General features: G+C 42.7%; 1 protein-coding gene across 1 annotated transcript in view; it reads right to left on the bottom strand.

Annotated features, from left to right (window-relative positions):
- Window positions 1-24,054, bottom strand: part of nbas (NBAS subunit of NRZ tethering complex) — a 282,352-nt gene that overhangs the window by 7,894 nt on the left and 250,404 nt on the right. Inside the window, exons 51-52 of the mRNA XM_049590355.1 lie at window positions 16,973-17,120; window positions 14,231-14,365 (exon numbers count right to left, since the gene is read on the bottom strand). Of these exons, the coding sequence (XP_049446312.1) occupies window positions 14,231-14,365; window positions 16,973-17,120 (283 nt within the window). The remainder of the gene's footprint in view (window positions 1-14,230; window positions 14,366-16,972; window positions 17,121-24,054) is intronic.

The raw sequence follows: 24,054 nt of genomic DNA, 5'->3' as shown, positions 1-24,054 counted from the left end.
CATACATGTAGATAATCACATGCAGTGAGTTTGAGCCACATGGGGTGTGCACAGATTTAGAGGACATACATTCAGTCTTGTGCTACGACCAATCTGGGGACAGGAAACAGAAAAACACACATTACTTATAAATATACACTTTTTCCTGCATTTCCTGGTCCGCTGTGGAAAAGAGAAAAACACAGAACATCAGTCGAGCACAGGCCTGGTCGTCTATGCACACTGACACAAACACACACTCACACACCTCCCAGGCTATTACAGTTTGACGGTGTCAAGAGAGACAGCAGATTTGAGTCTCTGACTTGGCTGGATTGACAGTCGAGCTGAAAATAGATGTGAAGGAGCAGCAGAGAGATGGAGGGATGGAGGGGAATCTTGATATCAGAGCGCAGCAGATAACTTTATGTCCTTTTTTACAGCATGAACAGCTCTGTCACATTCCAGGCACTGTGGTTCGTCCAGCGTTCATGCCTACATCTCTGCAAGTGTGCAGTATATGGTAGACAACGGAGTGTAATCACGTTTAAATGATCACCACCTGAACATACTGTCTAGAAACTATGATCTTGTTACGTTTATATTCTTCAGTAAAGCTGCAATTACAGTCATCCATCTGCAGCTACTTGACAATACTCAGGGCTCAACACTGACTTTTAAAAGTGGTCGCCAGGCTGGTGACCAGGCAGCTTTTGGTTGCCGACACAGAAAATATAGTTAACATTTCAAGCCAGTTTTATTTTGAATATTAAAGACACAGTAGTTTAACATCAACTGTTTGTGATGTTGACCTGCCAGTTGGAACTGTTTTCTACTTCTTATGGGGATAGTTTGGATTTTTTGAAGTGGGGTTATATCAGGTACTTACCCATAGTGAGTGTCTAACATACAGTAGACGGCTCCAGTTTGGAGAGGCAGGCTTGAGTCCGACATGAGAGCTAAGCAATGTACTGCTATGAAGTGGTCAGTACCAAAATGTACTTTAGCCACCTAAAAAATCTTTAATAGTTTAAGTATACACTATATTGAGAGTATTTTCATCGCTTTATCTTCCCATTGGGCCATTAACAGCTTCAGTTTCCATTTATGCTCTCGTCAAAGCCACCAGACCCCACTGAGAAAATAAGTAATTTAGCTTACTGAGCACAGAAGCTGCTGGTCTACTGCTTCCTCGATCAGTTAGTTTGTTTGTGTTATTATGTGACTTAAGTGAATCTGAACTAACCCTTTTAAATGTCAAAGCCACACAATGACACAAACAAAATAACAGTTTGATGCACAGGTAGACCAGCAGCTCCTGTTTTTAACAATATTAAATCTGTGTTTTTTTCAATGGAGTCTGGCTTGAAGAGTGTGACATGATGGCCTCCTTTATCTCGCTGGTTATCACTGTCTGGCGTAAAGGTAAAGCAGTCAAAATACTCTCGATATAGCCTACACTTAAACTGATGTTGATTTTTTTAGGTCAGATTTATTTAGCTCGCTTAAATATGTTTTGTTGCTGAACCCTCCACAGCAATACATTGCTTAGCTTCCGTGTTGGACTCCAGCCTGCGTCTCCAAAGTAGGGTCTTGCGGACTGACATCTACTGTTTGTATCATACTGTTTATGGATAACGACACCATACAACCCCACTTCAAAAAATCTGAACTGTCCCTTTAATACTGCTAAACTTCATGAAAGCATGGTAGGTATGGGTGGTAATTCAATATTTTGATTTATCAACTTTCTGTGGAATCATGACGATATGATATAAATTGTAGAACTATCATTCTGCAAATTAAAAATGATTCAACGTACTCACTAATTAACACATTACGTCTTATTTCTTGGTTTTAAAGGCTCCATTGCAGTCAAGTGATGTAATTTTCTGAACTTCTGTTAGTTATTAAATTATGTATGGTTTGAGTTGAAGGTGTGAGAAAGAATAGTATCAGTAACATTGTTAACACTGTGCTACATTACAGAGAAATACAAAACCGTACTAATGAACCTTCATTAATATAGGCCTATATTTTATCTACAAGTGCATGTCACACACTGAGCGAGCCGCCTGTTAATGACGCTGTGGGCTAATGGGCATGTAGCTACTTCCATGTTTCAGATGATACATCATGTTTGTAGTCGACCAATGAAGATGAGTTTACATATCACCTTGGGTTCGTCCTTCACCTTCTCAAAATGATCCCACACTTTGGATTTTCTGCCCGACATGTTATTAACTAGCCTGTGGAATGACCGCAGGTACCAGCATGGACACTTCCTATGTCTTTCCTTTCACATTAAATTCCCACATGGTCCAGTCATGTAGACTATATGAGTGTTATTGATCTGCGACTATATGAGTGTTATTGATCTTCTCATCCAACTCTCAGGATAAAGAATAAGCTTATTTCTTCCTTTAATTACTGCAAAATTAATCATGCTTTTTTTTTTTTTACACAGATTAAGAGTTTGATCTCACATAAACAGCAGAATAAAGATGGACTTCTTTGACTGTTGAATGTGTTTTTGCTTCTTTTGCCACATCATGAGTTAACCTGTCATGTACACCATCCTTCGAGTCGACTACCACTAACAATCCAGTCTCCAGTACCTCTGACAAACCAGAATATCCACCCATACTGCCTCCCTCCTCCTGTGAGGCTTCCCTCCTCACCCTTCCTTCTCTTTGAGTTTCCAACTCTCCCCGGCGGTCTGTCCAGGGCCTCGCCTTTACAAACAGCTCATCGCAAATAGAATCTGACTGAGGAGGGAATACATCCGTCATGCCTTCCTTTCTTTCTCAAAGGTCAACAGCCTGGAGAACATGAAAACCTGTCCTGCGGTGTATGTATTTTTGCGCACAAGTGTGTGTGTGTCAGGTTAAAAGCCCCTCGAAATCCTCTCTAAGGGTTCAAACAACACTTTGTCTGTCTATTCAGTAGGGCGAAAACAAGAGGCATCTCCTGTCTTGTGTGCGTGTGTGCTCGCAGCTGACGTGCGCTGTGAGTGAATGAACAAACACTCAGCGTGACAAGAGAACTGACACATCAAACTGTAGCCATAAGATGTCCAACCCCCCTCTCGCTCTTGTTATTACCTTCTCATTTCTTGCTGTCTCGCCCTGTGAAAGACAGCCAAGGTTGTCTCTCCCGCTTGTCTTCAATAGCCGCTAAATGTTGTCTGATTGCTCTGGTCAATTTTTAACACCCTTGTTTTCTATTCTTGCACCGCACGTCTCTCATTTCCTGTATACGTCTTTCTCCGCCCTCTCCCTCTCCCTGAGCTAAACCAGGCTGAGAGCTTAATTGGAATTACCGTACACGTACAATGCCTAATACATAATGCATGGCCAAGCCTTCTTTTATCATTTAAATCATAAAGCTTCTTCAGAATGCCAGACAACACACAACTATCTCCTTCCTTCCTTCTCTCATCCTCTTCTCTCCCTCCTCGGGCTCTGCTTCCCATCCCTCTATCCTCGCTGTCCCCGGGCTTGAGTGGTGTACCAAACTGAGCGCGCACAAACACACACACACAAACAACACCAAACAGTCCTTGCTTACAGCACGACATGATTGAAAGTGACAGAAGAAGAGGCTGTGAAGCCAAAAAAATAAAAATTAAAGTGGGCTGTGACGCACATGAGCAAACACAAACACACAAACACGCAGTGAGCAAATCAGGGATCAACGTACTGAGTTGCGAGCAAACACAGCGAGATTACCAGGTCCAATATGGCACAAAAGCTGTAAACAAGCCCACTTAGGCGAGCAATTAGACACATAATCACTCAATCACACACTCATGCACACGCAGGCCTCTTGTCTTCACTTCACTGGGCAGATGGACAAGGTGTGTGAATCTTTGAAGAGGCCATAGAGCTGTTGGATTTCTCCGTATGCCAGTATCTGGTCCACTGCACATTTTTACCACTGAATTTTCAAAAGTTTTCCTTAATATTTCACCCCATTTCCATTACTTAATATAAGAAGTTTTAAACAGAGGCCTATTCAACAATCACTGGGTGTTACTCCAATAATTGTTGAGCCCTAAATCCCAGGTCAGACCAAAGAGCCCCCTAACGCTACTTCCAAAGCCAAGTCAGCTATTGACTCTTTTGCTGGACCACAAGTTGCTTTAACAATGCTCCGTCTATGACTAGCACATCCACTGTTAAGCATTTCCCTTCTGTGTGACGCTGCTCTGGATGCTATCAAAGTTTACGCTAATGTTAGCCGGTCTGTCCTGCTCTTCATTGGATTCAGGGAAAGTGTAGGCTACACTCCAGCAACCCCAACATAACAGTGTTCAGTTTTGAAACACATCATTTTGTACGCCGCCTAAAAGCCTGTTGTCTTAAGTTACAAGTGGAAATATACGGCTTGAAAAAACAAGCCAAGCAGGCAAACAGGATTATGTGAGAACAAAATAGCAGTCTGATCTTACTCTTTCCTTATTCTACTTATAATAGCCTACTACAAACTAGCTGTACACTGCCTGATAAGAACAATGCTGTTATGTTTTCTACATGAATCATAAACTGGTTAGGATGCTAACGTTTTATATGAAAGATTAGCTTTAGTTAGCTACATTCTTTTAGCACAATATCATAAATATAACAATCAAGTGCATATTTAAAGAACCTGTATGACACTTAAAGAGCGTATCTATGATTGAAAGTGTGGAGTTGGATTGCCTGCACACGCTTCTCAACATGAAGTTCAATAAGGTGATGGCTAGCAGCTAATGGCGCTAACTCAATAAACAGGGCTAACAACAGGAACAGTGCTGACAGGAGCTAACATTGTTATCCTTGGGGGGAACTGGAGCGTGGATGATACGCTTGAGCAATAATGCCGTCCTACCACCATGGGTTGGCTTTGCTTAGGATGCCATCACATTATAGCTTTACAAAGCATATGGTGGTTTGCTGCTATATTATGGCTGATATATGGTTGGGCACTGTTGATTTCTTCCCGTGACATATAAACTATTTTTGCTCAATAAATGTCTGCTGTCAGTCAGCCTGGTGAAGGCAGTTTGGCCAGCCGCTGTCCTCTCAGCTCCCCAGAAGCTGCTGCTGGCAGATGGCTGCTTCTGTGAAGAGAGACGCTGAATGCAGGTCGGAGTCGGTGTAAATTGAAAACTACTATCCCCGTGGCAACGATAGCAACACTAACGAATCACACTGCATGACAAAACATGACATCGTCCGCGACATAGCAAAATTCTCCAGGTGTGCCACATGAAAGGAAAGTGCCATGCCACACCTTTTTCAGTCGCAAATATGTCATTTCTGTTGAGCGACTCTCTTCAAAAGTGTCGTGTTACCAAACATAAATTAGTCTCTAATGTGCTGACTATTGCTTACAGTGACTTAAATACCTCTTTTACAGGGATCTTATTTTAAATAATTCAGCTAGAAACATTAAAAAGCTGACTGATGGAAGGGAGTAAGTTGACAGATCACATGATTCTTTTCTATGCAACCAATTGGTGAATCTCATTCAAGGCGCCCTATTTAAACTGCTCTGACCTGCCTACTGTTGCTGCTTCCTCTGCAAGCCACTTTGCAACCTGCCTCCACCCCAGCTCCTCCTTTTCATGCTGCGTCTGACTTATCAATGTCATTTCTGTTTGTCATTGATGCTGCTCTGTTCTGTTCCCGGGGGGTCTTTGCTGCTGCTCTGTCTGCCTTAGGCTTTCCATGTAGGCGCATGGAAGGGCAGAGAGGTGTGCTCTCTCTGTCTTAAGCTTTCCACATAGGCCTGAGGAAAGGCAGAGAGGCCCCAGAACAGAGCCATACTGCCAAATATAATACTGCAAATGGAAATAATGTTTTCTTTGACTAAAGTGTTCCTGACTGAACTGATAAAATCTGCTACAGTAGTCATTGATTGGCAGTCGCAAACTAGAAATAAGTCTGAGAGCCTGACTGAGAAATTCAGGTGGTAGATCTGCCATTGTTATCATAGTAAACATCTGTACCACATGGGCACTGAAAGCCTGACAGGCGTAGCAACAGTAACTTGGGGGGGTGGAGCTTAACGGCTTAACGGTCGATTAATTAAAGTTAAATCTTATGGAGGAAGAGAAAGAGCGAGTGGAAGAGTGAAAGACAAAAAGACGGCAAGGAGACACGAGGAATGCAACATTATGTTGGAGCAAACTTTGGTGTGGACTGCAGCTGTGTGTGTGTTTGTGCACACATGCAGCCGTATTTGTGTATGCTGCTGGTTGCACTGACAGCTCATTCATATTGGCAGGACAGCTCTTATCAACCCCTTATCTCTGTCTGCCATTAGTCAGGCTGGTGTTAACCCCTGGCTCCCTGCTCCACTGCTCCTCTCCGCTCCTCCATGGTCCATACATCTTTACTAGGAGGAGCAGAGCGGAATAGAAAGAGGAGGAAAGGATAGAAGGGAGGAAGCAGGAAAAGCGGGAGGCCACGTGTTCCTGCTCCCAGTGAAAACAGCTCTCTCTACTATTTCTCTGTCTCCCTTTCATGTTGTATTTCCTACTCCCACTCTTTTCTTTCTTTCCTCCTGTACTCCTACGCCCACTGCGGTCTCCTCCGCAGCAACGCAACACAGTAAATGTGGAGAAAAATAAACGCATATTACACTCACACCACAGCCAAATAGATTACTTTTTCTCATTTACTTCTCGTGTCAAGTGGTTTTCTATAACACCATTTTAATTAAAAACTAATCTTCAGAATTAATCTTTTTTTTTTGGTGATCCAGGGCCATCTCTTTTATGAAAAAACTGTGTTGATACCAGAGAAAACAATGTGCACAGTAATCTATGACATCAGATACAGAGCAGAGTGCCAGGGAACACACACCGGCGGGGGAAGTGCTTGAAGATAAGGACTGTCAATCACTCAGAGTGGCATGTCATTTTCATGTTATTTAATCAAGAGCGCTGTGCTCTGCAGTTTGCTGTTGATAAATATATGATGCATTAAGCCACAGCCAACCTCAGGCTTGTTAATGTAGACGCGAAACCGCAGGTAAATAAATAAAGAGTGACATTTAAACCTTTTGCACGGTTTTCTATGATGAATGGATTTCATCTGGTACGTCGGAGTGAAACGAGACAAAAGAGCGAACCTCAGCGAAACGCTTTAAATAATTTAACAGTCACAACAGTCAATCCACAGTTAAGCTTCCTCATTACACTCACCTGAATTCCCGTTCGACTTCACTGAACTAAAATCAATTATTTCTGGCCCCCCCCTTGATGAGATCTACTGATCTTCTAATGGCTGGCTGCTGACAGGTCCAGGCTGTTTGTCTATCTGATAAAAGGCCTCACAGTGTTGTGCTCCAGTCTCAGTTTGAATTTGGTCGTGATAGTGAAAAATGTGTGGGCAAAACAAAGGTTCGGAGGAAGAGCTTCATTATAAAGTGTCGGTCATCCAAAATGAAAAACATGTTATGTAAGTGGTAACTTTTCAGTCCAGTAGTGTTGATCTCATATGCTGAAATTGGTATCTCCACCAATACGACCTTATCAAGTGAACTGGGAATCACTGATGTGATGAAATTTAGTGTCCAGTGTTCCATACACATGTGCTGGTTTGGTTCAACTGGCACTAACTCGGCACGCTTGAATAGTTTTCCAAGCGTGTAAAAGATCTGCATCTCCACACAACAGGGGCAAAGGTGTATCTTTAATGGTATACTACCGGAATGCAGAAATACGTATAGACGAGGGTTGCCCCTTGAAAGTTGGAGATTCAAATTGTCAGTCTGAGACCCTTCAGTCTACTGAGATTGCTTTAGGTTGAGGAGTCTTCTTTTCCACACGTCAAATATTAGTATTTAACGGCCAAATCTGATTCGACTGACATAATTCTGAGCCGGGTACAGCCCCTGTGTAGACTCATACAAGCATCTCAATCATCACTCATGTATTTATCTGCAGACTCTGCCTACTGCCTGTATTTTCTTGCTATGTTCAATACATTAAATACAATCATTAGACATGACTGTTCCTGAAGCAGCATGAACTCACCGACAACAGCCTCTTCGGTTGGTCTGTTTTTAAACTCACTAGATTTTTAATGAGACAGCCCCAGCCTTACTTTACATATAAATGACTCAGCTCGAGTAGTTAGGTACACAGAGTTTAAATTTTGGGGAAAGAGAGCACTAGAAATGGATTGGTGTTGGGTTTACGTAGGATTGCTTACCAAACTTAGTACTTATCAATGCAATTGTCAGTTGCTGGGAGCACATATGGGTGAAACAGCACACCACATTCCGGCTGTGATGCAACCCCCAGAGCAGATTGCATTCTCTAGACAAAGGAGGATGGAACAAAACCGGGTGGCACCCAAAATGGACGCAGCAGTGTCAGGCTTACCCCTGAGCTGCATCTCACAGGCGTGACCACGACCTGAAACATTTATTTGGTCCATTATTTTGGACAATATGTACATAAACGCGAGGTTGATGCCTTCTAACAAGGCGCTGAATAAATACATCTACATTTTGCAAGCTCGTTGGAGCTCAGTGTGTTGTCTCTGGACAGAGCCTGAGAGCAGCACACTCTGCTCAAGTTTGTAATCCCTCTGACTCTCTTCACTTTTGCCCAGCAGCTCTTAGTGTGGACTTATTTTTTACAACTGAAGTTTAATTTTTGTTTTTACAGAGGGAGTAAAATAATAAAAAAATGGTATCATTTGCTACCAGTACAGAATTCCAAGAACTAGCACCAGAACCTGTATCTGTTCAAATGTGAACGGTAACCAACCCTATCGATCCATCCAGTACCATAACTGCTAATTCTGTTCAAGGTTGCAGGGGGACTGGACCCTATCCCAGCTAACACAGAGCAAGAGGCGGGGAACACACTGGACAGGTCACCAGACTATCAAAGTCCCTTTTTTACGTTGCCTTTGCATTTTTACACAGAACCAAACAACAGTGGCATCATTCCGCTCCAGTGTGTGATTGCAGACAGCATCCTGGCATTGTGGAATCAAAAGAGGTGCGACAGTCATGACTTTTTGGCGGCTGTGGCTCAGAGATAGAGCAGGTCGTCCACGGTGGTTCGATCCCTGGCTTCTCCAGTCCACATGTCGAAGTATCCATGGAGAAGACAATGAATCCCAAATTGCTCCCGTCCATTGGTGTGTGAGTGTGTGAGTGGTTACTGAGTAGCAGGTGGCACCTTGTATGGTAGCCTCAGGCCACCTGTGTCAATGTGTGTGTGAATGGGTGAACGTGATGTGGTAAAAGTGCTTTGAGTGGTCGGAAGACTAGATTAGTGCTATACAGGTGCAGTCCATTTAGATCTGAAATTTAACACAACAGCGTCGGCCTCCAGTGTGACATATAACATATGCGTCGGCAGCGCTTTAAAAACAATAACAATGGCATTAACATGACAATAACTATCATTTACGTCTCTGTTATATGTCAGCTGATCCCGTCCTTTGCTCGGAGGGTAAGGAGCTGTTTTCCCAGTTTGTGGACATTTTATTTTCTGTTCTTCGTCTTTGAGTTAGCTGCTAACTGCTATCAGCTGCTTTTTAAAACTCCCTGCAGTGGGTCGCACACATAGCACGTCATCAAAAAGTGACACCTGTGCTTCCCATGAGCTCTTCCTGCTGGCTACAGGTATCGTTTGGGTACAGTTACTACCTCTGTTCCTGGCTTAGAGGCGAGAAAACTCTGTTCCTCCATTCCATGTTTGTACCTTTTATACAGAACAGCGAGACGGTGTAACAGCATTTAATGCCCGCCTTGAAGAGGCAGTGTAAAATAGAGATAGTGGGAAAAAATTGATACAGCATAGTATCGCAATATTTTTGTGAGGCAATTTATCGTCACACTTATATTAATTATTTTTATTACAAATTAAACTTTTTGTAGCCTTCTAGGATAATATAATCATCTTTGTCAGTATTGCTGCAATAAAAATGACTAAAACAAAATGAAAGACTAAAAACTTTATCTTGTTAGATAAAACTGTTGATGTTGACAGAGTTTTCCTTTGGGGACATAATTTACAGTTGAAGAAAGGAAATAAATCGCAAAATATTGCAATGTATGTTACTGCAATACTCAGAATATGACAACACTTTTAAAATCGCAATAATATTGTAACTTGCGTGTCATGATAATATCGTATCGTGGGGCCTCTGGTGATTCCCACCCCTAGTGTAAAAGGGGCTATGTAAACAGACAACCATTCACACTCACATTCACACCTACAGGTAATTTAGAGTCATCAAGAGTGAATAGATCCTTTGAAACAGGTTTAAACAATCAGAAACACTGCACTTGAAAACAAATTCATTGAAAAAACACAAGATATAAACACACTTTTGGCAAACAGACGCTCCAACAGACATAGAAATGCTCACACACACACACACAAGAAGAAGAGAACCACTCAGACAAATACACACCCACATGCGTGCAGCTCCACAGCGAGCTGCGAGCCAACACATTATCAGATGTATTAGATGTAAGACGATTTCTCTCTGTCTCTGTTGATGTTATCTGCAGATGAACACTGTTCTGTGCTGCTCCGAACATGCCCCTGTTCGTTCAGCTCTTAGGTGGCACAGGCGAGATTATTTCTCAAAGCGGTGTGACACACTACCTGTCTCACTCCATTCGTACACTCCTTCTCTCTAACACTAGCTGATTTATCTTTCCTGTCGTTCCTCTCATACCATCCTCTCTTCAGCTCGGTCTTCTCCAGCTTTACATTTTCATACATTTTACTCTGTCTTTGTGATTTCCCCTCTCATCCCATTTCTCTAAACACCCATTCCCCCTCCGTTTGATTTCCTCTTCCCACATCTAAATCACACATCAGCCCCCCACCCCGCACATCCCGCCTCCCTCGGTCCTGCTGTCTTTTCTCCGTGGGATAAAAGAGGCGTGTTGCTCAGGTGTACCGATATAGGAGCTTTAACGTTTCATTTAATAGGGGCTCTGTCGCTTAATAGAGTGGCTTTCTCTTATCTGATCCAGGAACAAAGAGAGGGTCTGCTCGGTCTGAGAGGCCTACTTTGTGACAATTGCTTATCTGATGGGGAAACAGTGGAGAGCGGCCCACACAGTCTTAAACTATTACTCTCTTATCCGACTGCGGCTCCCCACAACTAGAGGACAGTTGGTGAGTGGATGAGCGTTGGCATATTTGAATGTTGAGATTCTTTTAGAGAACTTCATTCTTATCTGACGAAGAGGTTTTTGAATATTTTTGTATTTCAGTTCTTATATTCTGTTTCATACTTTTTAAATACAGTATATAGTGAACAGTCGCTGAGGCCTGCTGGAGCGTTTTTACATTATTGCCTTTTGGCGAAAGAAGCAATGATGACGTTAGATTCGAGGCGGGTGATATGGCAAAAGTCTTCCATCGCTGTAAATGAAATTTTATGTCACGATATACAATCAATGGCCACTTTATTAGGTACACCGGTCAAATGCTTGTTATGGCAAATAGCTGATCAGCCAATCACGTGGCATCCACTCAATGCATTTAGGCATGTAGACATGGTCAAGATGACATGCTGAAGTTCAAACTGAGCATCAGAATTGGGGAGAAGGGTGATTTAAGGGACTTTGAATTAGGATGGTCCCAAAAAAGAGAAAATATCCAGCGAGCAGCAGTTCTCTGGGTGAGAATGCCTTACCAGAGGCATCAGCAGCAGAAGAGCACACCAGGTGCCACTCCTGTCAGCTAACAACAGGAAACTGAGGCTACAGTTCACACAGGCTCACCAAAACTGGACAATAGAAGATTGGAAAAACGTTGCCTGGTCCGATGAGTCTGGATTTCTGCTGCCACATTCAGATGGTAGGGTCAGAATTTGGCGTCATGGATCCATCCTGCCTTGTATCAATGGTTCAGGCTGCTGGTTGTGGTGTAATGGTGTGGGGGATATTTTCTTGGCACACTTTGGGCCCCTTAGTACCAACTGAGCATGGTTTAAACACCACAGCCTACCTGAGTATTGTTGCTGACCGTGTCCATCTCTTTATGACCACAGTGTACCCATCTTCTGATGGCTACTTCCAGCAGGATAACGCACCATGTCACAAAGCTCAGATCATCTCAAACTGGTTTCTTGAACATGACAATGAGTTCACTGTACTCCAATGGCCTCCGCAGTCACCAGATCTCAATCCAATAGAGCACCTTTGGGATGTGGTGGAACGGGAGATTCACATCATGGATGTGCCGCCGACAAATCTGCAGCAACTGTGTGATGTCATTATGTCAGTATGGACCAACATCTCTGAGGAATCTTTTCAGCACCTTGTTGAATCTATGCCACCAAGAATTAAGCCAGGTCTGAAGGCAAAAGGGGTCCAACCTGGTAGTAGCAAGGTGTACCTAATAAAGTGGCCGGGGAGTGTATCGCAATACAGTAATTGTTCTGTAAATTTAATTAGGAAATGGGTTAAAATAACCACACCACAGTTCATCACATCTTTTATGTAAAACCACTGCCTTACATGCCAAACAGTAAAACTAACATTCTTTCAAAACAGGAGCTTCAAGGTTCCTGAGAACAATAAATTTCAAGTGTAACAAGTTTCTGTATTTACAACCTCACTCTCCTCCTCTATGTTGCCCAAATCATGTTACCTTGTGAGGCAGCAGGATTCGTAAGAACACAAATTCATTTGAGAATCCTGAGATCACGAAAAAATCCAGCCCTGATTTGCTACATATCCTGCTCTGAATAGCTCCCGCAGTAGACATTATATTGTCTGGTATTGTCTTGTGCTCTTCGGGCCTTTATATATGATAATTTTAAACATAACTTTTCAAGACTGAAAAACAACTCATGGCCACAACAAGACCATAACTTGTGAGGAAAGGTCACAAGTAGGTATTACTTCATCCTACAGGGTCCTGAGCCAAACAGGTTGAGAACCACTGGACTGTTTCATGAACAGAAAGGTAATCGATGACAATTCTGATAATCAATTCTGTTATTTAAGCCAGTGGCTCTCAACCAGGGGTCCGGGGACCCCCAGGGGTCCTTGAGGAGTTCCAGAGTATCCTCAGAAAAAATGGTGAATAATTTACTTTCACTATTTCATTTACTGTTCAAGTGAGCCCAACATGAGTAAAGGCCCAGACACAGCAAAAAGACATAAAAGAACTGGCTGACTGTTGCGTCGCCTCACATTGCCTGTGTCTCTGCCAAAAAGTTGCACACAAAACCGCGACAACTACAGTCAACGGCCATCCAGCATGTACGTTCTACACCTGTGTGAGAGATACACACCACCATCATCAGTCAAAAGGGGAAGGTGGAAGACCGTCATGATGCTAGTTAGCCAGTTAGCACATACCAAAACAATCCAATGTTGAAAGAACAAAGGATATTTACCGCGCGCCAGTGAGCGATAACATTAGATAAGGTTAGGGCTGCTCCCTAATAGTCGACCAAATGTTAGTCGACCAGAAACGTCATTAGTCAGCAAGATTTCATTGGTCGCTTAGTCATAGAAAAAGAAAAATGTGAAACTCTATTAGGAGCTGCGACTTGTCAAAATAAATCAAAACCTATATAAGTGGACCATGTGGGAATTTAATTTGAAAGGACAGACACAGGAAGTGTCCACGCTCAGCAGTCAGACAGGAGTCAGGTTAATTTCCAGGGCTGGTACCTGCGGTTATTCCACAGGCTAGTTAATAACATGTCGGGCAGGAAATCCAAAGTGTGGGATCATTTTGAGAAGGTGAAGGACGAACCCAAGGTGATATGTAAACTCATCTTCATTGGTTGACTACAAACATGACGTATCATCTGAAACATGGAAGTAGCTACATGCCCATTAGCCCACAGCGTCATTAACAGGCGGCTCGCTCAGTGTGTGACGTGCACTTGTAGATAAAATATAGGCCTATATTAATGAAGGTTCATTAGTACGGTTTTGTATTTCTCTATAATGTAGCACAGTGTTAACAATGTTACTGATATTATTCTTTCTCACAGCTTCAACTCAAACCATTGTGTTGCCCCGCCCAAAATATATGATCTAATAATTAAAGTAATATCATAAACATGAAGGCGACTAGTCGGCTAATGGCCTTGACTATTGTTAATTCTTAGTCGTAATTTAATTTGTGGTCTTCAGTATAAAACTATTTGAGCGTACAATATTGTGATTGTCCTGGTAAGCGTGATCATTTTAGCGACTATAATCGTGATATATAATTTTCACACAGGTCCATCTCTAGGTCACTTACTGCAGACATGTTGTTGATCTGATCCAGAGTCAGCTGCAGCAGCTCGTCGTCACCACTCTCAGCCATCAGCTTGAGCGCAGGCTGCTGGAGGCTCAGCTGGTTTTGGAGCAGCAGGGTAGTTATACGTCTGACACACTGGAGAGGAAGACAGAGAGTGATAAGGACAGGGCGGGGGAGGGTAGATGAATGGATAGATGTGTGGATGAATGGATGAAGAAAGGAGGGGGGAGGAGGAGAGATGAAAGTGGGATGAAAACAGAGGAAGGTAATCAGAATAAAAACGAGTACGGGAGAACAAAAGAGGAGAGAGGGAAGAGAGTAGGTGAGGAACAGTGAAGGTTAATTGATGTGCATATACTGTACAGACACGCAGGCACATAATACTTTTAAAAAGGTCTACACACACAAACACACACGCACACACACACCAGACACACAGTCCTGTTGCAGTCCTACCCAGTAATATATGGATATCACAATGCAATCTGACTCCCCCATGCTCTGGCGGTTTCATTCCAGCAGATTCAAATTAAAGCTGTTCAGAACAGAGTAAAAGGCCTCCTTCCACACCTCCCACCCCTCTTCCCACACTAATATTAGACAGCCAGGCAGACACTAGCCTATTCACACTGAATAGCATCAGCGCTAAACTAATATCACAGTCAGCTGGCGCTAGACATACAGAATGGCATTAGGCTTACCACTTCCATGGTGCTGTTCAGTAGGGCATGAATAGCATTAGGGGCAGTCAGATATCAAAGAGCGGCGAGTGCCTATAGTACATTGCAGAAAGCACTGAGCTGATGCTAACATGTTGCTGTAGGTTACATGCTTAATAGCTCCGGGCTCCTGTATTAAGATAGGAGGTAAAATGGTGGCACTGCGGTGAGGTTAAACTGAATTCAAACAAGCTTAGTCCTGTATCTTTTATAATAACGGTGATAGGAGACGAATCGAATATGGGCTTAAGACGGATTTTTTTCTTCGGCTCACACTATTAATTTTGACCGTTCTCACTGTGTTTAAGTGGTGGAATAAGTATTCACATCTTTTATTTAAGGAGCAATACCACAGTGTAAAAATACTCTGTTACATGTAAACGCCTGCTTTCTAAAATCTGATAAGTTAAAGGTATCAGCAACAAAATGTACTTAACAGGGGCATTTTATGTTTTTCAATCTTTTTTTTTTTTTTTTTTTACATTTACTATAACCACATATCCTATTCAGGGTTGAGGGGGGGCTGGTCCCTATCCCAACTGTCATTGGGCGATCGGCACAGTACACCCTGGACTGGTCGCCAGACTATTGCAGGGCCGACACATTAGCCCTGTTTCCACCAAACACTTTTGAGATGGTACCTTAGGAACCAAAAGTAACCCTTCAGACATGGTACCCAGACCCTAGCGTTTCCACTGCAAACAGTACTCTTAAATGTGGGCGGGGTTGTTGTCACTCACTGCTCCATCCAGCACTCACTGTATTTCCTCATCACCGGTGACACAGATGGAAGTCTGCACCTTGTTTATCGTCCACAGAACGAGGCTGCACGCTAACATTTTCAGAACAAACTCAAACAGGCTGCAGTGAGAGTCTCTCTCCATGGGATATTTAAAAATAGCAGGTTGTGCACTTAGTCCTTCTCAGGCAAGCTCAGGAGTTGTCATATTAAAATTTAAGATTTGTTGATTGATTCACGTCATCAACTCATGCACTGAGTAACATTACAAGTTAACGTTCCACCTTAAAAGTCGCCATCAGTCGGCCCAGTGAATTAAGTTATTTGTTCTCAGACTCCAGCTGCTGCAAATGGCAACAAAACATGCTGTAATTTTACACTTACAGTCCACTAATAAAACTCTCCACAGTATGAACAGTGGTTACATGAGCCTCAAAACCAGCCACAACTCAGCCCTGAGCAGAGTGACCGTCCTCTATTGACCAATCAACAGACTGCAGTGTTCACAGCTCCACCTTTTAGTACCAGATCTGTGTGCTAGGTACCCCAACAGAGGGGGGACCAAAAATGGGGACCATTGGTACCATCCACAACTTCTCACAGTGGAAACAGAAAAAAAGGTTACCGAACTGCCAGTGGAAACAGGACTTTAGTGTTTCTGAGTCTTCCACATCTGCACTCTTGGTGTCTTTGTACCGTCATTGCACTCCCTACGTTTATATAGTACATTTGTGAAATCACATGATGTCACTGACTACCTCCAGTATAGTGTACAGTAGGCATTAATCACTTAGAATGCAGCATAGATTCTTTTAAACACATAAACACAGCAGCACACTTTACTCAACACCAACAATGAAACCTTATCATGAAGCATGCATTATTGTAGATGTATCAATATGTACTTCACTTCAACTTATGACACTGCATGGACTGTTATACTAATGAGTGTGTGTATAGGCGAGAATAGGTATTCATAATGCATCATAAGCCCCATCAATCAAACTCTAGTTTAGAACTAGTCAAGAGCATCCATAAGACACTTCATTATAAGTTACATCTATAATGTTTTATGACTGTAGGTATAGAGCATCAGTACGCATTATGTGTGTTAATGAGTACAGAGCATTATAAATGCATTATAATTAACTATGGATGTCCTCATAACACATTATAGATGTGGTCCTCATAGAAAGTTTTACCGATTTATTTTTCAGATGACTGCAGAAGAAAAGGAGACACAAGCAGTCACAGACGATTATCCGAGGAGGGTTTGATATTTACCTGCACGGGAAGCTTGTGTTTGGTGTTATAGAGAGATCGCACCATGGTGACAACCTGCTGACCCAGGTCTAATTTGACCTCTGACGCCTGGCAGCGGGTCAGCAGGGCCGAGGTCAGCACCACCCAGGGGTTGCGCTCCGTCTCTGCCCTGGAGACAGAAAGACACACCTGTGAATGTGAATGTGTGTGTTTGTGTGCAGCCTTCAGCTGAGCTTCTGGGGGGAACGGAGAGAGGGGGAAATAAACTGGTGAATACAGGAGTAAACATTAAGTAGAAGAGTGTATATCTGCTGTATAAGTGAGTGTGTTTGGGGAACACTAGGTGGGAAAATACAGTAAAATTACAGTTGTTATTCAGCCAATACTTTGCACACACGTCACCGGATGCTAATCCTGTTAGACAATGACTGGGTCACAGCAGCCGACTACTGTATGCTATTATGAATAATATAAACACAAATCACATAAGAATAACAGCATCAAATCATGGGCTGACATTAGCGCAGACAGAATCATCAGGAGATTTGCGGACGATCTAATGAATTCCGACATTGACATGTAAGCGAGGAGGAAAGATGTTTGACCACTTAACTCCTGCAGTTAATATTAAACACCTACATGCTGAGTTTTCCCTCTCTCTGTGTGAACGCCAGGGGACCAGCTGCCAGCACTGACAGGCGTCACTTTGTTGACACGCTCCATTATGAGAGTCTTTGAGACCTTTACTAATGCCTCCAGAGTAACCGATTAGCTCCCGCCAAGGCCAGCAAATGCCAGCGACGTTAAGGCAATACAACCTTCATGGATCTTTATTAATATCAGTTGTAGGGAGAGGGGGGAAAAAACCTATGGGAACCATCGAATGCCTCATTATCTGTTAATTAGATCTTGGTTGACGGATGGATCCTGTTGAAATGATTAATTCTATTAAAATGATCATTAACACGGAGTCAACGCTACTGTATATTAAAGTCCCTGCTAACATTGATGTAAGTGGTTATGGAGGCTGTGGAAGTTAAATTAAAGACAAATAAAGCACATAAATAAGTGCCTCATTATAACTGCATCAAACCTTTAACCTCAGTTATAACAGCTCTGTCACTCATCTGTCAGAGAAGAGCAGCAAAGCACCACTGTAAAGACGGGAGTGTGTTTACAGTGGTTGGAAAACTGGTGTCGACACGCCAGCGCTGCTGAAAGTGACGTGTGATTTACATGACAATCACTACATTAAATATTGAACAGACAGAGAAGGAGATTGGAGATGAGAGGAGGAATCTGATATGTGCTTTGTTACACTCCGGGTGTTTTTACATGATAAAGGGTAGATGGTTACATGCTGATAAACCCTTCGTTATATGATGAGGAATTAAAAAGAAATGTAAAGTGGTTCAACGCTGATGTCAGATTAGGCTGCTGGAGTTCGTCTTAAAGGGTGAGTTCAGTATTTTTATAAACCTGGTCCCTATTTTCCCGTGTTTCTGTGTCTATGTGAGTGATGGGAAGAACAATTTTTTTAAAATGGTCCTGTGCTGAGCGACCAGGCTGCAATAAAACTGCTCCGTGCAGGTTCGCCCGTCAATTTATGTCCATTAGAAGTGTTTGTTTTTGCCACTCACAGGCTCAGATTGTTATTGTAAGTGTCTGACAACATTATGTAAAGGATCACTACTAGAGTTTGACTGATTCATTGGTTTGGCCGATAGGACTTTATATAAACTATCATCAATAGTGGCCGATAGCTGATAGCTCCACTTGTAACGTGGGTATGGCTCTAAGGCGTTTGCACAGAGTACCCCACAAGCAAATACACGGTAATGTGTGCTTTAGATAATCTGTATGATTTAAAAGTGAAGTAGTGTGTGACAGCTTTACTTCTTTATTAGGGGCATAATAAGGTTGCTGGTTATAGAACAGCATCATGTGTTTTCTCTGTTTTCATGTTTGTTTGTTTTTCCCTGCAACTAAGGGACCAATGAAATCTTGCGGACCATGACCTTTCTGGTCAACGAATGTTTGGTTGACTACCAGGGGGCAGCTCTACCTAATACACACCAAAACTAGAATTACCACCCACAATTAGCATTTGAATTCTTGGGTTATGCCCAAAAACATATTTTGTGAGGTAACAGTAGCCATGTTTCCATCAGCCTGTTTAGATGCGCATCTAGAAGTATCGCATTGGAAAATTATGAGGGAAATGCCAATATTGGAATTAAAATTCCCTGATTCACACAAACTAAAATTGGCTCGCTTTAGCCGGGTTTTGGTTGACTCGAAAAGATGTTGATTTGCAAAACGGGGGATGGAAAAAGTTATGTTCAAATTAAGTCTGACGTAGCACACCTCTCTCCATGGTGATATCCACACTCCGGGTCAGGAAGGCGGTAACGCATTTACAAGCTGGTTGCCAACCGCCAGAAAATGTAGAAGAAGAAGAATGCGAGACTTGTTTTGTTTTCGGTTCTGCGGAAAACTCGCGCGAGTTCGTAGCTTTCACCAAAGTCCGTACATTTAATGGAAACACACAGGATTCGTATTTCTTTTAATGCGCATTTCCCAATGACTCGAATCATTTTTGGATGGAAACATAGCTAGTGACCTCCACCTTTGACCACCAAGTTCTAATCCGTTCATTCTTGAGTCAAAGTGGACATTTGTGCCAAATTTGAAGAAATTCCCTTAAGGTGTTCTTGAGATATCACATTCACAACAATGAGACAAATGCAAGGTCACAATGACCTTTGACTGCCAAAGTCTAATCAGTTCATTGTTGAGTCCAAATGAGCGTCTGTGATAATTTGGAAGAAAAAAAAAACCCTCAATGTGTTCTTGAGATATTGTGTTCACGAGAATGGGATGGACAGTTGTATGGACTTGCACAAGTACGTGCGGTGGGACGGACAGACAACCACAAAATATTATGCATCCAGCAATGGCTGTTGCCAGTGTGGACGCATAAACAAATTGAAGGAGATCAGCTCTGAACGTGGGATTTCTAGTAAGAAGACTATGGTTGCTTAGCAACTTCATACACAGCCTGCTTCAGAGTTCTTAAAAGCTGGCTGTTGGAACAAGAGAAGCACCCAGCGCTTGACCTCGTGTTTCCAGGAGGCTAAAGGTGTGGCATGTGTCCCGGCTCTAGGTTTATTTTTTTTTAACCAAACCAGAGTTGGTGATTGTTGGCACAGTGGAAAACTGAACCAAGACATTTTGTGTGAGTTTTATTTTGTTTCTGTGTATTTAAATAGAGTCTGGTGGGTTTGGCGATAGCAAGTTTGGTGCTGTCTCTGGTTACACAAAAATAATCTCACTGTTTAACAAAAAGGTCTATCTCTGTGAGGATGCTTTCCCTCATGTTGTCAGGCACTAAGAATAACAATCTATACATGTCAGTGGCCAAAACAAGCACTTTTAGTGGTTGTAAATTGACGGTGTGAACATGCACTGAGTGCTTACGTTGCAGTCGTTTCACGGCTGCTGGCTGCAGCGCTCCCACTCAATACTGGACCAGTTTCAAAAACTGTTGTTCTCATTAGTCACATAGACACAAAAACATAAGAAACTAAGGTCCAGGAAAAAAAACAAAAACAAAAAAAACCTAACTTAGCCTTTAAGAAATCGAGTCAGACAAAGGAGACTCTGTGTGTTTGCAAAAGATGGTGTGTGTGATACGAGGAGCTTGCAAATGAGAAACAGAGGATAGAGGTGAAGAGAGATAGACAGCAGGGAGGACAGCGGGGCTTGTGTGTGTGACCGTCAGTAGAAAAAGCAGCACTCCATCCAGCTACCAGGGGGTGTCTTGTCCTGACAAGCTGCTTCACCTTCCGATGATGTGGCCACAGGAGCAAACAGAGTCCACTTGTGCTGCTTGGCACACTGCTGCTTCCTGTGCTTTACAGCGGGGACAAGAGGCTCTGCTGCATGCGACTGAGTGTCTGTGTGCTCGCCAAATCTGTCACAGGGTGCAGTGTGAGTCACAGTCAGCCTTCCATTCGTGCTTTGAATCATGACTCAGTTTATGCGGACGGACTAAAGGATAAGCTTTTTAAATGCAACTCAATATAGCTCCCAAAACAGCCTCTTGTAGTCTTACTGAAACAAATCTCCGCTCACACAGTAAACACACCTCCGTCCCAGCCAGGATTAAACGCTGAGTCAGCCTAATGGTTAAGGTTAACCATGTGTCTCGCACGCCCTCGAGTCTTAACAGAACATCTTAAATGAGGCATTTGAAGGTTAAGTTATTCCGAGTTTTGTGTCCCAAATAATGACTGCCGGATTCAGCAGCCATTACACATAAAACGCACCCTAAACACAGATCAGACCCAAATTTAAGGCTTCAAAGAGGCACATTATAGCACACTGTAGTTAGTGTGTGCACGCATGTTGCAGCAAATTAACTTGAGAGATGTAAATGAGGCTGACTACAGAGACGAGCAAAAACAAAACCCATAATCAGGAGCCGAGTTTGTTCTCTGCATTATGTTTGCATTTTAATGTGAAACAGTACAACGGCTCAGACTGCAGTTAAAAGAAGTGATTATAGCCGACCGTCCCAGCAGTGATAGTCTGACTACAGCTGCTCCGCACTCAAAGTCAGTGAAATCTGCGGGTGAACTTGAAGCAGCTGCGTCGTCCAAACCTAATCCTATCTCTCCTACCACTTCTCAGCTGCAAAGACTCGGGCTTTACACAAACTCTGTCCGTCACAAATACTCTGATGAAAAACAACACTTGCTCCTGGTTCTTTTCACTCTGTTTGTTACACTACAACAACTCTAAAAAACATTTCCTCTCCTATTTTTTTTTTTTTTAACTTTAATTGGTCTGTCTTTCAGTAATTTTTGAGTGATTCTGATTTCACATCCACATTAAGCAGCTTTCTGACACATCAGATCAGGCAATGGAAGATCAGCCTGAAAATAGCATGACCTGACAGCTGCTGAGTACAGAAATGAGTGTCAGACAGTTGGTGGGAAAAAACAATCTAATCTGAATCTAACAGACTTTTTCCACATTAAGACTTATTCCAGGGACCCAGAAGCCACCTCAGGAGCTCGGAGCCTTTACCTGCATTTTGACCAGAGGTACTACGCTCTAACCAGTAGTTCCCAACTGGTCCAGCTTTCTGCTTAGTCATAAGTTCAAGGTCCGCACAGTGGAATACATTTATCGTCATACTTGCGTTCGGCCATGTCCTTATGCTAGTTTGCTGTCTCTGTCAAGTAGCTATCTGTCCGTCAATCACTCTACAGCAGGAAACAGCAGTGTTTTTTTACAAACTTGACACGCTTGCAAGTCACTTGTGGTCCATTCAGAATGGGCCCATGACCCACTTCTGGACCATGACCTACCAGTTGAGAACCACTGGTCTAAACCATCATTTTCGGAACCCATCAGCTGTATTCGGAGTCTGACTTCCGGCAGACGGCGATACAGCCTCTGTGGGCACACCCCCGATGTTTTGGCATTCCGGTTTGATTTGGGCGGAGGAGGCGAATTTCTGTTTCTGACTTCCATCTATATATAAGTAAATATGCTGAACCATTGCAATGGATTCAGAGTTTGCAGTGATGGCAATTATGTTCCGCCTCCTTAGTTCACCGTACGGACTGTTTAACCTGGCAACAACTGCAGCAGGCTCAAACGTGATTGGTCATTATCTCGCGGACTACAAACAGCCTACAACCGGAAACCAGGGCTCTTCCACTCTTCATCCAGAGGCAAGATCCCCGGGGTTTGCCTACAGACTCTACATTTACTGAATGTAGAGTCTGTGACGTCACCCACTGTGACGTCACCCACTGCTTTGTGAACTTTTTTTTTTAAGCCAGAGGTGACCATATTTGTACAAGAGGGTTGAAGTGTTGGGGTAAAACCTTACACTTAAAGATAACATTTTAGCAGTAACGGAGTAATATAACACATTACCAACAGAATTTAGGTTAATATTATTAAATTTACGCTGTCAATGTAATTGTGATAAAACTAGTGCTTATGCTAATGCTAGTTTTTGCTAGCAAAAATCTGGCTTAAAACCATTAAAACAAAATGTACCTTCTGGAAAAACTGAACATCTAACTTTTATGAAGTGAAAACACACCAAAATAGTGACAGCTATGGCTACACCTGTGTTCTGAGTATTTGTGGTGACAACATGGTTGCGTGCGTAATTTAACTAACATTGTCGCCATGGAAGCACCTTAAAAAACTGACAGAACCCAATTGTCAGTCAAAGCAACCTCGCCCTTAATCGTGCATAACTTTAAGCCTTAATAATGTTTTAACAGGTGAGTTATATAAAAATTCAGCCGAGTACAGTTCTTCATAAACGTGGTAATCAGCCATAGAGACCAAAACTGTTTTTTGAACCAGGCTGTAAACATGTTTATTTCTGCTGTAAAGTTGGGCATTTCAACGCGGGGGCCCGTAGGGTTTACTTGCTCTTGGAGCCAGCCACAAGTGGCCATTTGAGAAGATTCTGCATTCTGCTTTCTAAATTAAGACCTTTGCCAACGACCCAGGAACCATTTCAGGAACTCAGAAGCTTTACCTGCATTTTGACCAAAGGAACTAAACTTAGTGCCAAAGCCCAGAGTCCTGCACCACGTCGGTACCACCGGGTAACCCACACAGAAGTAAAAAGTATACTTACAAAAATGTACTGGTAAGGGCAAGGGTAAAAATGAACTAAAAGCAGGCGGGCAGCAGGTGAAAACAAAAATAATCATGTTTGCTTGAGCTGGCCGTGTGGACGCTCAGCAGCTTGGCAAAATGACAAAACATGCAAAGAATGTTTAACGAAACATCACCACAGAGCTGAGGAAGAAGCTGCCTGATAATAACGGGAGAGTTATTTTGGTTGTGTGGAAAGATGATTACCAAAAAATCTGCTATCTTTGTGTCACTTTGCATCACATAAACGACAAATGGGAACAGACAAGGCAAGTGCTTTGCAGGTCTGAATGGGATGGTACATCACACCAAACAGTGTAACAGAAAATATGTTTAAACATGGCGCTGGGCGGGGCCGGCTTTGACTACGGGTAATGAGTTGGTTCTGGTACTGAGCTTTGCTG

The sequence above is a fragment of the Epinephelus fuscoguttatus genome, linkage group LG11 (assembly GCF_011397635.1).
Source record: "Epinephelus fuscoguttatus linkage group LG11, E.fuscoguttatus.final_Chr_v1".
Classification (NCBI taxonomy): domain Eukaryota; kingdom Metazoa; phylum Chordata; class Actinopteri; order Perciformes; family Serranidae; genus Epinephelus; species Epinephelus fuscoguttatus.
Note: the sequence above shows the minus strand (reverse complement) of the source record. Positions and strands in the feature narration are given on the sequence as shown.